This window comes from Centroberyx affinis, unplaced genomic scaffold (genome assembly GCF_046629955.1).
Source record: "Centroberyx affinis isolate AG114_WGS23_722 - 3 ecotype Tasmania unplaced genomic scaffold, CSIRO-AGI_Caff_v1 ptg002062l_1, whole genome shotgun sequence".
Lineage (NCBI taxonomy): Eukaryota > Metazoa > Chordata > Actinopteri > Beryciformes > Berycidae > Centroberyx > Centroberyx affinis.
This window is the reverse complement of record NW_027280393.1, coordinates 325,941-341,188: the sequence shown is the minus strand read 5'-3', so window position 1 is coordinate 341,188 and position 15,248 is coordinate 325,941. Positions and strand designations below refer to the sequence as shown.

General features: G+C 41.0%; 2 protein-coding genes across 2 annotated transcripts; one reads left to right on the top strand and one right to left on the bottom strand.

The window, feature by feature from the left end:
- Positions 1-1,081: 1,081 nt before the first annotated feature.
- On the bottom strand, positions 1,082-8,938 carry LOC139654232 (cGMP-dependent protein kinase 1-like; the record flags this gene model as incomplete). Its single annotated transcript, XM_071531314.1, has 18 exons — positions 8,749-8,938; positions 8,529-8,652; positions 8,150-8,316; positions 6,859-6,972; positions 4,896-5,001; positions 4,518-4,581; positions 4,116-4,193; positions 3,850-3,944; positions 3,350-3,415; positions 3,140-3,217; positions 2,945-3,041; positions 2,692-2,831; positions 2,493-2,582; positions 2,125-2,266; positions 1,877-2,040; positions 1,658-1,780; positions 1,240-1,302; positions 1,082-1,148 (listed from the first exon to the last, which is right to left on the bottom strand). Coding segments are annotated over exons 1-18 (1,968 nt in total), but the record flags the coding sequence as incomplete, so codon positions are not given.
- Positions 8,939-11,725: 2,787 nt separating this feature from the next.
- Positions 11,726-15,013, top strand: ubl4a (ubiquitin like 4A). Its single transcript, XM_071531307.1, has 4 exons — positions 11,726-11,901; positions 13,546-13,651; positions 13,774-13,979; positions 14,370-15,013. Exons 1-4 carry the CDS (start codon positions 11,854-11,856, stop codon positions 14,475-14,477), a joined length of 468 nt encoding a protein of 155 aa, XP_071387408.1. The 5' UTR covers positions 11,726-11,853; the 3' UTR covers positions 14,478-15,013.
- Positions 15,014-15,248: the final 235 nt, after the last annotated feature.

Sequence of the window (15,248 nt, the reverse complement as noted above, 5' to 3'; positions counted from 1 at the left end):
CTCATTTTATTTTGAAGGCAAAATCGCATAACTTCCGGTATTGTTCTGTCTATCTCTGTCTGACTTAACACTTCTCTGCAGAACTGGACATACCACTGTCTGACGTCAGTTTCTAACTATCCTTATACATTTGAGCAGAGCAATCAAACATTCAAGAATAACTGTGCAATTAAGAAAAGCAGAAAGCAAAGGCAGTTAGATATATTGTTTATTGAGAAGTTACAAACTGCAGTAATACCACTGAGCTTTTCATGTCTTGAGTTATATATATATATATATATATATATATATATATATATATATATATATATATATATATATATATATATATATATACACACAGCATATAGAGTTTTGAAATAAAAAGCAGTGACCTTACTCAGCACAATAAGCAGCTCTTTCACATAGCCAACAAAATATGACAATCAGGAATGCAGTTGAGGATGAATCCAACTTAACTCAGTTTACCAGCCTCACATAAATCTGTTAGGTAAATTCATACTACACATTATTCTAAATAATATCAAACTGATGTAGGTTATATGTAGAGCTGGTATTTTAAGGACAAAAGGCCTGAATTTGAAAACATAATTAATTTTTGTGTATAATGGTGGTTGTTTGCCTTATGATGGTCAATGACTGGATCTCATAGTTCACCCACTGTTTTATTTACCACTATATCACTGATGGCAGTAACCTAGGAATTATTTATGAAGACTAAACCGAGTGAATTTTGGACACATGAAGCATTGTTTGACAGTTTCTCTTCAATTCATTTGCAGTTCATTTGCAGTTCACAGTCTGATGGACCAGATCACATCTGATCCATCAGAAGTCTTTGTCCCAGCTTGTCCGCTGCTCTGGTGTGCCTTCAAAATGTTCAGTATAATGATCAAATGTGCTGCTCTCCAAGGGATGCTTGAACTGAAAGACAATGTAACTGAAGAATGAATATCAGTCCGCCAAAACAATGCATAGCCTATGTAGTATGTAGTCAGCAACGAAGCAGATTAAGTCTACTCAGTGTAATAAGAATGATCATTAGACAAATATAATAAATGAAGCTGAACCATTGTCTTACTTTGGGAATGATTGGAGGGTTTAATGTGCCTTTACACAGTCCTTCCCAGTTGAATCCTTCAAACCATCTGATAGAAACACATTATAACAGCCTGTAACACATTGTGTCCAAGCACAGCCTCTGTATTTTCCTCCAATATAATAAATCTTTCATCTTACTTGTGCTTCTGGATGTCCTTGGCCCCGTTTCTCTGACTCCCCAGTCTCTCCGAGGGATTGCTCCTTGGTGGTAGAGAGTAAGAGAGATCTCACAAATAAATCATGAATTAATACAAATGTGATTTTATCATTAAAGAGGTTGTATTAAATGCTCTTCTTGTGTGGGTCATGTCTAATAACAAATGCATAATTTTTAATGAGACTTTTTCTTCCTTTCTGAGGTGGGGGGAGGGGGATAGCTGATGGAGGAGGGGGATTAAAGGGTGGTGGGTGGGTGGAAAGGCAATTACACTGTGTTTGTGCTTTTTATGTAACAATTTGACAAAGCATTCAGTATTTGAACAATTATCATTAACTTTGATGTTATAATTCATGGTGGTGCTGAATGATGATCCAGTGTAGCTCGTGTTTACAACACCTGCACAGTTTCTTTATGAGACTGGAGGTGCTTTTGCTGATGGTTTTCGGGAAGTTGATCTGATCGATGCCACGGATAGTTGCAGTGAAAATCTTCATCGGGTCGGAGCCATTAAATGGGAGACTGGAGAGGGAAAAATGAGACGAGCATCATCACTTCTCTCTATAAGTGGAGAAATGAGCAAAAAACATATGGTAGAAAAAAAACTGCACATCTTACCCGCCACTTAAAAGTTCAAACACAAAGACGCCCAGTGACCAGAAGTCTGTAGCCACACTGTGGCCTTTGTTCAGGATGATTTCGGGGGCCATGTAGCCCAGCGTGCCGCAGAACGTCCAGGTTTTCTTACCCATCTCCACCTTCTTCGCACATCTGGAGCCCGTCTACAAAAATTCAATTGACTTCCATTACAGCCTTGCCAATGCATAAAATCCTCAGTGTATTTAAAATAAGCTTTAAAGTTGTACCAATTTGGCATATCCATGCTCGTCCAGGACAACGTTTTCAGGCTTGAGGTCTCTATAGATGACACCATGAGAGTGAAGGAAGATCAGTGCCTCAACAACACAGGCGGTGTAGAACCGGGTGCTGCAGTCGTCAAAGGATCCTCTGAAACACCAAAGTCACCTATTGCTGAACTGAGCGAATGTATCAAAACTAATGTGTGATGTGGGTGAATGGAAGGTTGGGCAACAGTCCCAAGTCAGACAAACTCTCAAAATTGCACTCTGGTGAAAGCACAGCCAAAACACATCAGTTGGACAATAAATATTTCATCACTATGGAGAAAAAAGTGTATTTTTACCTTTATTTCTATTAGACCAACAATACCTACCTGTCTTTCAGCAGACTCCACAGATCTCCACCAAGACAAGCCTCTGTCAGCATGTACAGGCACTTGGCATCTCTGAAGGTTCGGTGTAGCCTGGGATCAAGAAAGGTGACACACAACATATAAAAAACCTCTTTTTAAACCATAAACATGTTATATAATCATTATAATCAGGATTAGATTATGGCTGGAGAATGGACACCTGACTATGAATGGACACTGAGCCTCCATTAGGACGTGTCTCTCTCTCAGGATGTGCTCTTGCTGAGCATTGTTAAGGATCAGCTTCTTTCTAAGGACCCTCATGGCGAAGGGACACTTGCCGTTGTTCTTTAGCTGCACCTGAAAGACGTGGAAATCAATAGATTACATTATAGAAACATAGAATCCTAAGAAGAAAGTACCACAGGGAATCTATGCCATTGTGTATGAGCTGCTACAAGATCAGCGCTCACCAGGTCTACGTGACCAAACTCCCCAACTCCCAGATTGCAAATAACCTGGAAATCGCTTAAGGTCGTAGCTGAGAGGAGCGTAAGATCCTTTTCTGACCTGCTCACAGGGGAAAGAGGGGTGAGCTGGCACCCACTGTTCTATAGGTGCAAATAACTCTTAGTAGTTTTCCAAAACAGCACTCTAACGCTCCTTACTCGACTCGACTCCATTCATTGCTTTGCTGCACATCATGGCTCCCATCCACCAAACTGCCGATGATATTTTTGAAGGTCCTGAAAAACAGAAACGGAGCCTCATACGTCTGAAAGGAATGCGATTCAAATCCCTGGACCAAAGTCAAGCATCATAATCAAATGCATTTTCTATGCAGTGAACTAGTATATTAACATAATTTAGTCACTTACTCTCTGTCTATTACCAAGCATGTAACTTCACCAGCAGCAATCACATTCACAGTCCGCACATCTTCTCTAAAGACAGAGTGAAGAGACTGATGACATAAGAAAGTCATACACAATATAAAGACACTAATGCAAAACGCTGCTATCATGCTGGCACAAATGACACGTTTTCCTAAAGAAATTGTGCATTTTCTGTGTGTCTGTGTGTGTCTGTGGTCTACATGAAGATGTACATGTACAGGTGCCTTTCTGAATTTGCATGGAGGAGCACCCACAGTCCCTTCATTATGGTTGTTTATGAGGGAAATGTTCTGAAAAGTAAATACATAACACAAAAAAATGTATCGGGTTACTGTCAGTTAGAAAATGCATCCTCTCCAGAACAAAATTGCTTAGGAGAAGCTCAGTAGTTATGGATTCCACGCAATAAAACCTATTATACCCCCACTGTAATATTTCCTTTATCACATCCACTGAAAGTACTAGTATTATTTTCTCCTTACCCCCACAGAGCTTTTTCTCCAAACCATTGTCTCTCTGAAAGCTTAGAAAGGACTAGAGGCTCTTCGTGGCCTGGCGTCTTCTCTGTCACTCTCACCTAGGAAAGCAGAGAGAGCGGTAATGGTGGAGAGCAATGTGTAAAAGCACTGAAGTCAATTATCACCATCAAGTAATTTCAAAAGTTGCATTGACATTTTGTCCTTCATATTCTAAAGCTTTTTCTCTGAGAGTCACATTCCACCTGCGCTGCAGGCATATAAAACCTTACCTGGCCTTTACTAATGATGTAAAAGCTGTCTCCCATGGCCCCTTGTCGAATGATGTAGTCACCCTCAGTGTAGTGTGTCTATGAAACAGAGAAATGAGAGATGGAGGGGCAAACAGGAGAGAAATATGGAAAAGATGAGGATGAAAGGAAAGCCAAGAAAAGAACTAGGTGTGCTACTGACATAAAGCCAGGCAGCTACCAACATGAAGGATTAATTCTTACTGAGAATCATTAAGATTCTATCACAGCACAAACTGAGCTGTAAGCTGAAAAAAGAAAATGCAGGGGGACTGCATGTAAACAGTCATGTTTACATTCGATAATCTATTGGCTGGATTCTGTTTGATGAATGTGCGTTGGTTACAGAATTTGTGTTTCTGGTTTTCAATACTTAATCTGCACCTCCTCCATGAGATCAGACATTTTCATGATGACATCCTCTGGCAACGACTGCAGGAAGGGAACGCTGCAGACACACAGGTACAAAGAAGACATTCTAAGGTTTCATCCAGGCCTGTTTGAAAAATGGTTTGATTTGATGTTTCTGTCAATTCTTGGGTGACTGAGCATATTCACAACGTGCAAAATTGTATCATCGACTGCTGACACTGCGGCCACTGAAAATGAAACCACACTATCGAGTGTGCAAGGCCTAAATGCAGCAGCAAGTTGACTGACCGGCAACATGACACTTCAGCTACTGTGGGGCAGATGCTAGAGTACAAAGCAGCTTAGTGGGCCTGTTGCTTGTCAAATCAAGTGCATTGGTCTGGTGTTCACCTGCTAAGCAGCTCCATTGAATGAGATAGGCTGCTGAGACCATTCTGCATAAGTACGGTCTGGAAGCTCTTGCGGTCAATAACCCACAGCTTGCTGTCTGTTAGTGCTGCACAGCAGAAGAGAGAGGCAGAGGAAATGACAAAGGCCGTGTAAATGACATTGGAGCTCAGGTGGAGACATAATCAAAAGGCAAGTATTGAAAGGCCTGTCAATGACAGAGGCATTGTGTGAGGACAGTGCCGTACTTCCAATGTAAAACACGACAGAAGCCTAGACTGGCTGACGGTTCACTGTGGTACAAAGCACAATATTAGAGGAGGGGGGGGTTGGGGGGGTACAACGGCTACAGCCTTGTGGTAAAAGACTAGAGAGTTTTCAGGCCAAAGCCGCATTAGGAATGCTCATCATGTAGAATAACAAAACTCTGCTAGAGCTAATTTTCTTTACAGAGGAAGACTTTTAATTTAAATCCAATCTGATTTCCTTACCTATTATTACCCTGTTGCTTCATAATAGAGCTTGAAAGAGGGTGTTGTAAATTAATAATGACCCATATTGATTGATTCACTGGAGCTTCCGGCAAATGGAAGAAGGTGTCCTCTGGACAGTCTAATTACATCCACCATCCTACAATATAGTGCAGTACCATCCTAATATCTCAATTCCCCATTGGTTATGCCCTATCAATTTTGGGGGGTTTTCACGTTATCTGCTGCTAATCAACATACACAATATGAGATAACACACACAATTCACAGGCAGTGCTTTACATTTTCATCTGAAAGCTGTGCAGAATGTTGTTAGTAAGTACGACATCGGGGTGAAAGTGAAAATATTCTGACATTTTCTGCAGAATATCCTGTGTAACCATGAACTTGAATGAACGGATGACTTCAGTATGAGACAGACCACAGGAGAAAAAGCCTTATTGATGCTCTCAGATGGCAACAATGAAAAAAGTAATTTCAGGTCAGGAAAGAGATAAAGGAACAGTGGCCCTGAACAGTTCCAGGAGAAGGGTTGACAGAAATGGACTCGGAACAAAAGACAACAGACCGCTGACATGAATTGAGAATTGTTGCTGCAAAAGGAGAGCAGATATATCTATATATATATATATAAAACTACAGAGCAGCCACTGTGTATATATATATCTATATATAGATATAGATATATATATACTGCAGAACAGTAAATTGGAGAGGCTGATTGGTTGCAAGGTAAACACACATAATATACAATAAAAAGGAAAGTAGAAGGAAGAAAAAGAATTGAAAGAGTTTGAGAAAGACAAGACAGAATAAACTGATTTTTCAATTTGAACTGATCCTGACCATTTCCACAGCCTATTTATTTGTGAAACCAGGTCAGATGCACGTAGCAGTGGCTGCGAGAGTTTTCCCACAGGACTCTGAGATCAGATGCTGGAGGGAGACGATAGCACACTTTCTATTTTCTAAGGAATATCACAATTTCTTACTTCTGAAATGTATTTGGTAGGTCAGGGTCTAACCATGAAAAGGGTTTCTTGAATGCAAAGTGTTTTTCAAAATGTTGTTTGAAAATGTTTTGGAAAATTCAATATCCATCTCAGAGTTGAAGTAGTTATATAGTGGAGCTGGGAGGAGACGTGGCCGTCAGACAGCTGGGTTATGCACTAAAGCAGAGTATGTTTTAAATTCCCCACATCTCAGAGAGGAGCTTTTGAAGCTGTGGTGTTGTCTAAGATCTCAAAAGGCTTTTTGATTTCAAATTCAACTGACGTCTTCCTTCTAGGACCACTAGTCAGAAATCTGCCCTCCTGTGATATTCTCTTAAACAAGAATTATTTATATCCTCACCAAATAAAAAACGATCACATTGAAACTGCAAGTATTTCAATGTGACAGATTTATATCTTGTTCCCGTCAGCGATGCCAGCATGCAATTACAAAACCCAAGAGCCAATACAATGTTTTGATACCTGATACAGTGTAGGGATGGGTACAGCTGTACAGGAGTGCCAGCTCTCCAAACAGGCTTTCTGGTTCAATTGTGAGCAGCTTCTGGCCATCCTTTGTCACATCCAACCGCCCCTCTGTAATCAACACACATACTCAGTGCAGTAAATATGGAATATGTAGAACCATTCTGTACATGTATGTGTGAAAACACACAACTGTGACTGTGTGTTTCTGTGTCAGATACTGTCATATTTATAGCATGGTGATAATTATTGTCAAGAAACTTCAGCTGTCTGAGATTTACCATAGGAACCAGGGCTGGGGTCAATTCAAGAATCAACTCATTAATTCCAATTCAACTGAGGAATTGGAATTTGAAAAAAAAAAAAACCCCACAGGAAACAGAATTGGAATTAAATTGGAATTTCAGGAAGTTTAATTTAATTCAATGAAATTCTATTAAATTCCATTTTTTTTTCTTACCACATATCTGAGATTACACATAGTGTTATATATTATCAATACTGGATATCGTAGAATGTTAAAGGAACCTTTCAGGCGGTATTTCATGCATAACATGGAAGCGTTTATTTGATTCATCATAATACTAATAATAATAAGTCAAGACAGCCTCTCCTAGAAGTGGAATTTCATGGAATTTAATGGAATTCAATTCAGTTTCCTGTCATTCCAATTCAATCCCAATTCTGTTTCCTTAGAGCTGGGTTACATTCCAATTCCAATTCCATCTCCAGGAACAGAAGTGGAATTTACCATGCATTCTCAATTAAATTCATGCATGGCACCAACCCAGGTAGGAACAGCAGATAACCTCAAGGTGGATATCATATCTCACTGGTTAGGATGACAAGAGAAAACTACAGAGCAGCCACTCTCCATTAGCTGTCACATCACATATTCAGGCAAGATTCCTGAAGACAATCAAGCATTGATGAACTCTGCGAGCATTTCAAAAACCAGGCCAAAGCAGACCTCTTTTCTCCTGTCTCTTGTATCAACATGACATTTCAACACAAAACAACAATGTGTGCCACTTGTTATTCCTCCAAGTGCCTCTCCTTTCCTTGTCCAAACAGGTCATTCTCACATCACTGTGTCTGAGAGCGGTGTCATTGGAGATTACTGTCTAATCGAATCGTGAGCCAGGAGTAAGAAGGGTGATATATACGCTATGTAATAAAAATAATCATTTGAACTGACTGTTCCTCAACCGTGGTCATCTTGGTGAAATGTTAACAAATGTCCTCGGGCAAGATACATGTCAGTAATTATAAGAAGAAAATGTTTTACCCTCTAAAACATAGGCCAGAGCCCCATTGGTTCCCTCCTGAATGACACAGCAGCCCTGGCTGATGTTGGTGGGATACACACAGGCCATGATGGCTCTGATTTGCCCACCGTCGAGGTTCTTCAACAAGTCATTCTTTAGCAATGCCGCCTGGATCAGCCTCTGCGATCTGGGGGCAAAAATGTAGGACACTCCATTAGGCCTACTGATGTAACTGACATTTAACAGCAAAGAATCTGCAGCCTTGACTGAAGTGCCATACTGTGTTTGAAAATTAATAGAAATCTTTATTTATTCTGAGTCACGCATGAGCCACTTGATGAGCCTTGAGGGTTTTGGAAACATATTTTGTCAGGAGGAGCTGAGGCTGTGTGCTCTTACTCTGGGCTTTTGTCGCAGGTTCGGTGGGAAATCACCATGAGAGTCGCCGGGTCCAGGGTGCAGGGTTCAGAGGCGATCGTCTTCCTTTTGGCTCTCTGCTGCTCCTCGCCTTGAGCCGAGCACCCTGGGAAGAACACAGGAAAACACATAAGTAACTCACGTTTAGGACACATTCTGCCTATCGATGCTGTAAAATCGGACACATAAAACCACTGTGTACCGGCACCGACTGCAGAGGGTCCTGGGAGCGAGACGGTGGCTCTGTAGCGGTCCAGCTCTTCCTGCAGTCTCCGGATGAGTTCATCCTTGGTGTCCAACTCCAGCTCTAGCTCATCGATGAGAGTGTCCCTCTGGCGGAGCTCCTCAATCTTAAGCTGCAGGGCGAACTGGAGGTCTCGAAGTGTGCCCATTACCTGGAAACACCAGGTGAGACAGGTAAAGATCTCTCTCTCACACACAGACAGACAGTTGCAGCCCCTTGTGCACAATCCACATCTCAGTTGTCTCAAAGCATTAAAATCCTTCTCTAACTCGTCTGCTTCTCTTTATCAACATCATCTTATCTCCTTCGTGATTGGGTTAGATTTAATAAGTGAAATCAATAAGGGATAATGGCTTTTACCTGGATTCACCTCATCAGTGCACTTCATGAAAGAGTAAGTGTCCCTAATATTTTGTACATTCAGTGGGATTTTTTTTTGCTTAACAGGTTGTTGGACAAATTGTTGGAACTGGTAGGAGGAGGAGCTTGGTTTACATAACAGCACTGTCTTAAACTGATCTTCAGATCTTTATAGGCTATTGCAAATTGTTTGATGAGATCACTATTCTAAAGATAAAGCAAATTTGCTTTTGGAAGCTGGCTGAATTAGGAAAGATATATATAGCCTGCTCATCACTGAACCCCATCACACTGCTTCCACTTCAGGAAAAAAACCAACGTGAAACCTTTCTTTGAGTCTGGTCTAGAGGCTTGTTCTCCGCTCCCACAGCTGTTTTATTTCCCAGCGTCTTATTATCAGCAGATGATAGGTTGATGACTTACAGGGTATGCTTGTGTAAATGCATTATAGATACGTTCATTTTAATAACTCTCTCTGCGTGTCTCTTTGTCTCTCTTTACTCTCTCTCTGACGAAAAACAACTATAGTAATCCTATAATACATTTTAGAAAGATACTTAAGGAAAATTAAGTCCCTATAGGAGTATCATAGTGATACTATAAGATATAAAAACGCTGTGAGGTACGATATGGTTATTATAAACTCACTATTGAGTGCCACACACTTTAAGTCCCGATTGGAATATTATCGAAATATTATAGTGATTTTTCGTTAGGGACGCAAGCGCGCCCGCACACACGCGCGCGAACTGGACAAACAGCTTTAGCCTTCATAACAAACAAACAAATAAAAAAACTAATTTTTAGAATCTGACAACTGCGTTTCATGGCTTGACTGTTTGCATACACAAATGCACGTTCTTGTGCAAAATGATGTAACGCCATAGCCTCCTGTAACTCACCTATATCAATGTGAATTGTCATACAAAAGGATCTCTTACCTCAGCCTGCAGGGCGTTGACAGTGTGAAAGTCTTCTCACTTGTCTTGAATAGCTTTCCCCCTGTTTGGCAGCAGATAGTCCATTCGACAGGTGCAGCTCTCCTCTGTACCCGCCCCACTGAATGATGCTCCTCTCTTCCACTAAGCCGGCCGGGGCTGGGCACAGACAGCAGGCAATCACATGACCGAGACAGTGGAGACACTATCTGGGAGGGTGTAAATGTGGAATACATGTATTTCCATAGTGGATCCCAAGTGGGTTCGGGGGGTGTTTGAGGGGTTTCCAGAGGGGCAAACTGAAGAATATTACACTATTATTTTACTCACTAGATGCTGGCACAGTGAGAGAGTGCAGGCCTATTGATGACTGTTTGGATCAGAGGCTGTTGTTATCTTCCCACATGCAGCAGGCACAGCAAACTTCCCAGTGTTACTAAGTGTTGATTTTTCGGTGAGAAATATTTGGAGTTGACATGAGTTTATTTGTCCACTCATATAGCTGATACGGTTCAGAACTATCTAAAATTAACTCATTAATGGATCATGGATGTGGAATTATATAGACTCAACACTACTGTATATAATGCTGATTTTTACACTGATAATTTCGCTGTGTATAGTTATGGGAGTCATATCTAGCAACACAATTTTGCTCAGATAGAGTTCCTTAGCAAAAAATATGAACAAATAAGGGTCTGTGGTCTAATGTGTAGCCTATCTATTTGGGGATTCTTCACAGGAAAACGTTTGGGAACCTCTGGCGTAATGAGCGCATTACCAAACTCTGTCAGACTATGAATGATTAGCGTATCTAACCAGTTAAGATGAAAAATAGAAACATATGTCCATTTCTGGGTATTTCTAAGATTGGGAGACTACACAGGGCTCAACAATGTGTTTCTTTACCCGATCGGTTACTACCGAATTATTCTGTTGCCGTTTCCCATGAGCGAATTATGCTGCATTCAAATGCTCCTCGTAAACTATTGTTTCCGTGCAGTTAACTATACATGTATTAAGACTGACGCATGACCTTTCCAGCGCAGTGCTCTTCATCTGATAATATAGGCCTACAACAACTTTTGTGTTTTCGGTGTTTCGGTGCTTGGAGATGCATACAGTGTTTTTTTTGTTTTGTTTTGTTAAAAGTTGTTCCTTCCTATGCCATAATTTGTTGACACAGCTTCTCTGATTTCCGCGGAATCAGAGAAAGGGGAACTAAGATGCCCCCTCCTGTCTCGTCTCTGCTCTCGCGGTGTTCCTATAACCTCCTTGGAACGTAAAAGTTTAGCCTGATATAAGTGTTCTGTTGCAACTTTGCAAAACGCGATTGGCGGCCTCTCGTTCACAGTAATGGATTACCTTTACCGACCGAATTAGAAGTCACCGAAGATGTTTTCTATGTTGTTTGCAATTGAATGAGAGGTATGGCAAAAATGATTTAAAAATGTCTTTAATCGTGGCACATACATGTATGAAATGTGGAAATTAACATTAAAGGGCTGGAAAATGTAAAAGATAATGAGCAAAAACTCAAATCAAATTCTTTAATGCGCTCTAGACTTCAGCCGTTGTAACGCACTCCAGCCTGTGGGTGGCGCTGCAGCAGCAGGGGAAGCGCGTAGAGGCTGTAGAAGAAGATGGACCGCTGACAAGAGAAGCCCTGTGGCTGTTCTGAGGCAATAAAGTGCTTGGTTTGGTTTATTAGTCAGCCTTTGAACGTACCGAGGTGTAGTTGTGTTGTGTTTAGGAAAACATCAAGATGATTCTCACTGTGAAACCGCTTCAAGGAAAAGAGTGCAGTGTACAGGTAAGCGCCGCAGAGCTAGTTGTTAGCCGGTTAGCTTAGTTCGCTAGTCGTTGGAGGCCAGCTAACTACGTTAGCCGATCAGCCGATAAGGATGGCTTTGTCACAAGTTGAGCTAGCTTTTTGTGAGGAACCTCATATTTTATACCTGAGCCTAAACAATTAAGATTGTCGAACTCGATACTTTGTAACTCAAGTGGTGCTGTGTTAACGTCACATCTTTTCAGTTACTCTTTATACCCTTGAGCAAGGCAGGAGACTTTCTCCTATTCTCCTTCAACCCTTTTACAGTACCGTGAATGTGTGGAAGTGATCTGTTTAAGTTGCATTTTGAGGTACTTGAAGGAAGAGGAAGTCAGCTCATTGTGTTGTCGTTAGATTAATCCATCAAAGTGAGAGTATCTGGGGAAAAGCTCTTATGTTAGGCCAGCAGTATGATGATTACCCCGCTCTTGTACTCTCAACAGCTTGTATATGTTCCCTAGGCTAGGTCACATATGTCTAGAAATACCCACAGGTGTTCAAAGAAGCATATGGACCTTATTAGCATAGTATGTGAGGATAGGGTCCTTTGGCATGTATGTGCTTCATTGTAGTGAGGGACAGTGAGTTACAGTGTTGCACCATGTGTTGTTTCACCATGTGAGCTTTAGAGAGTTACAATGAGCCGTCAAGGTCTTTCTCTCTTTTTACTCTTCTTACTTGAGGTAAATCTTTCTGCTTGTATCCAGGAGACTAACATTCCTGACTTGCGCCTTAAGAACATTGATGTGGCCTTTGAAACTCTCTCTCTCAGCACATCTTTGTGCATGTGTCACATCTCGATAAGTGTGAATCTCGGGGAAGAACACCCCATGCAGATGTGAGAATGTAGCAGGTTGGGTTTTTAATAGAATCAGCACACTCACAAGTGTGGAGTTTTTGTATCTCCTTGAATAAAAAAACAAAAAAAAAACGTAATATTGATTCCCAGTACAGCGGGAGATTGAAATGACAGATCACGTAAACTAATTGACATGTGCTGGGAGAATATTTCTGAAACTGCACCAGTCGTTGTATTTAACTGTAGTGATGAGACAACTGCCTCTGGCTGACACCTCTTATACTGTGTAAGTGATCAAGACCATGTGATGGGCTATGAATAAACTCTTTCAGCAAGCTCTGTTCTCTGAAGGAAAGTACCACACACACCACAATTTTCCATTTTTAAACACACAAGCAAATGCTCTTTTAAGTATCACACAGTTTTTTTTTTTTTACTCCTCATCTCATCATTCACCTCCTTACTTTAACCTATACTGTTTTCTGTTTTCAGTTTCGACACATTCACACCCATTGACTTCAATACAGTTCAGAAGTGCACCTACAACACGCACAAGTCTTCAGCTTGTGCCAGTTTAGTTTAGTTTTTCTATTATTGAAAATACTCTCTGTTGGTATTGTACAAAACTCACCAACACCAATATATTGCTTTCACTGCTTTCATTATTTTATGTTGTGCAAAGTTGATGCAAATCAAGTACTTTAGAGTGGGTCTGCCTCCTTACTGCATTTTGAATGTTGTTGAGCTAAACAGACAACTTGAATGCTTGCTAAATGGGTTTTGATCATGTAGCGTGAGCGCATTTCATGTTGCTGATTTTCCAGGTGACTGAAGATGAAAAGGTCTCCACAGTGAAGGAACTCGTGTCAGAACGTCTCAACATACCAGCAAACCAGCAGCGGTTGCTCTACAAAGGGAAAGCGCTTGCAGGTGGATTTGCCAACAAAACACTTGAAATTGTGTTGAAATGTCACCGTTTGAGCCATTAACTCATTTAATACATTATTCAAGTGTTATATTTAGACTGATGCATGTTATATTTCTACTCTCAGATGAACACAGACTGAGTGATTACTCCATTGGGCCAGAGGCCAAGCTGAATCTAGTGGTCCGTCCAGCGGGGGAGCGGACTGGAGCTGCAGGGACGGCTGGCAGCAGCACCAGCTCACAAGGAGGAGTGTGGCAGACGCTGTCCGCTGTCCTCGCTAAACACTTCAGTCCTGCAGATGCAGCTAAAGTCCATGAGCAGCTCATCAAGGTATTTGAATGCAGCACACTGGCTGCCAGGCATTGTAATGAGAGATCGACGAAATCTACTTTGTCCTCATCCTATTTGATATCTGAATATCTACAGTTTCGGAATTGCTTAAATTCAACTCTTGATATATCGCTACCAAAGGAGGCTGGTGACTTGAAAACTATTATGATTAAACAAACTATTTCTTAAGGAAAATGTTCAAAACATGGGGAGGGTCATTCTTTCTATCCTCTATGGACCAGCCTTCCTTGGTTGCCTAGAGCAATACATTTCAGTTATCTCCCAGTACATATGGTAGCAATAAAACACATTTAATAGAATATCCTTTTAACCTTCTGCATGCCAACACTTTTCAAATCAATAATGAATAATTGCTCACTCTTCCTCAAGGATTACGAACGTTCACTTCGACAACTCAGCCTTGACGACATTGAGCGCCTGGCTGGAAGACTGCTTCACCCAGACAGCGAAGGCATGGACACCTCATACATGGACTGAGAACCTGCCGGGGGGATGTTGCTTCTTGTGATTGTCATCGGAGAGGTGCTCAGTGCTTGGAGATGCATACAGTGTTTAGAGAGTAAGGCATGGAAAATGCAGTATACATTTTCTTGCAGAGAGCCCCAGGTGTGTGCCTAATCAGTGGCTGGGTGTACATGGATAAAACTGACTTTTGATTATCTCTGCAATAGGGCTTTCTTATCCAGGACCAAAGCACTTGGATGAGAAAACTTGGCCACTTCGGTTTGGTCCGGTCATTGATGTTAAAGTAATGACACGAGACTTGATCAGACAACATTCGAATACAAAGGAATCCATTTTGGCTGTTGGTTTCACATGATCTCTGGCTGCTAAAACTCCCAGGGGACACTAACTTCTACTGGAGGATATTTATTAGTAATGTCTGTGTTGGATGATGACTGAGTGTTTTCTGTTAACCATCTGTGAGAAGGTAATGCCTGTTTTATCTGATAACTAACTTGTGATCATTGTATGATTTGTAAATACTGTGTTTATATACAAGCATTAAAACGAACCAAAAAAAAGAATGACTTGTTTCCTACATCATTGTTGTGTACTATATTTTCAAAATTGATGTTTGTGATGTGAAGAAGTTTGATTAAGAATGGTTGTATCCTCTACAATTTTATGTTTGCTTTTAAAGGAAAGTGCATTGTAAAAAGTACAACAGTGTAGACTGATGGAAAATGAGATTAGATGCAGGGTGTGGACGGACTTTGCAGGGCGGGACTAAATTGAGCCATCGTT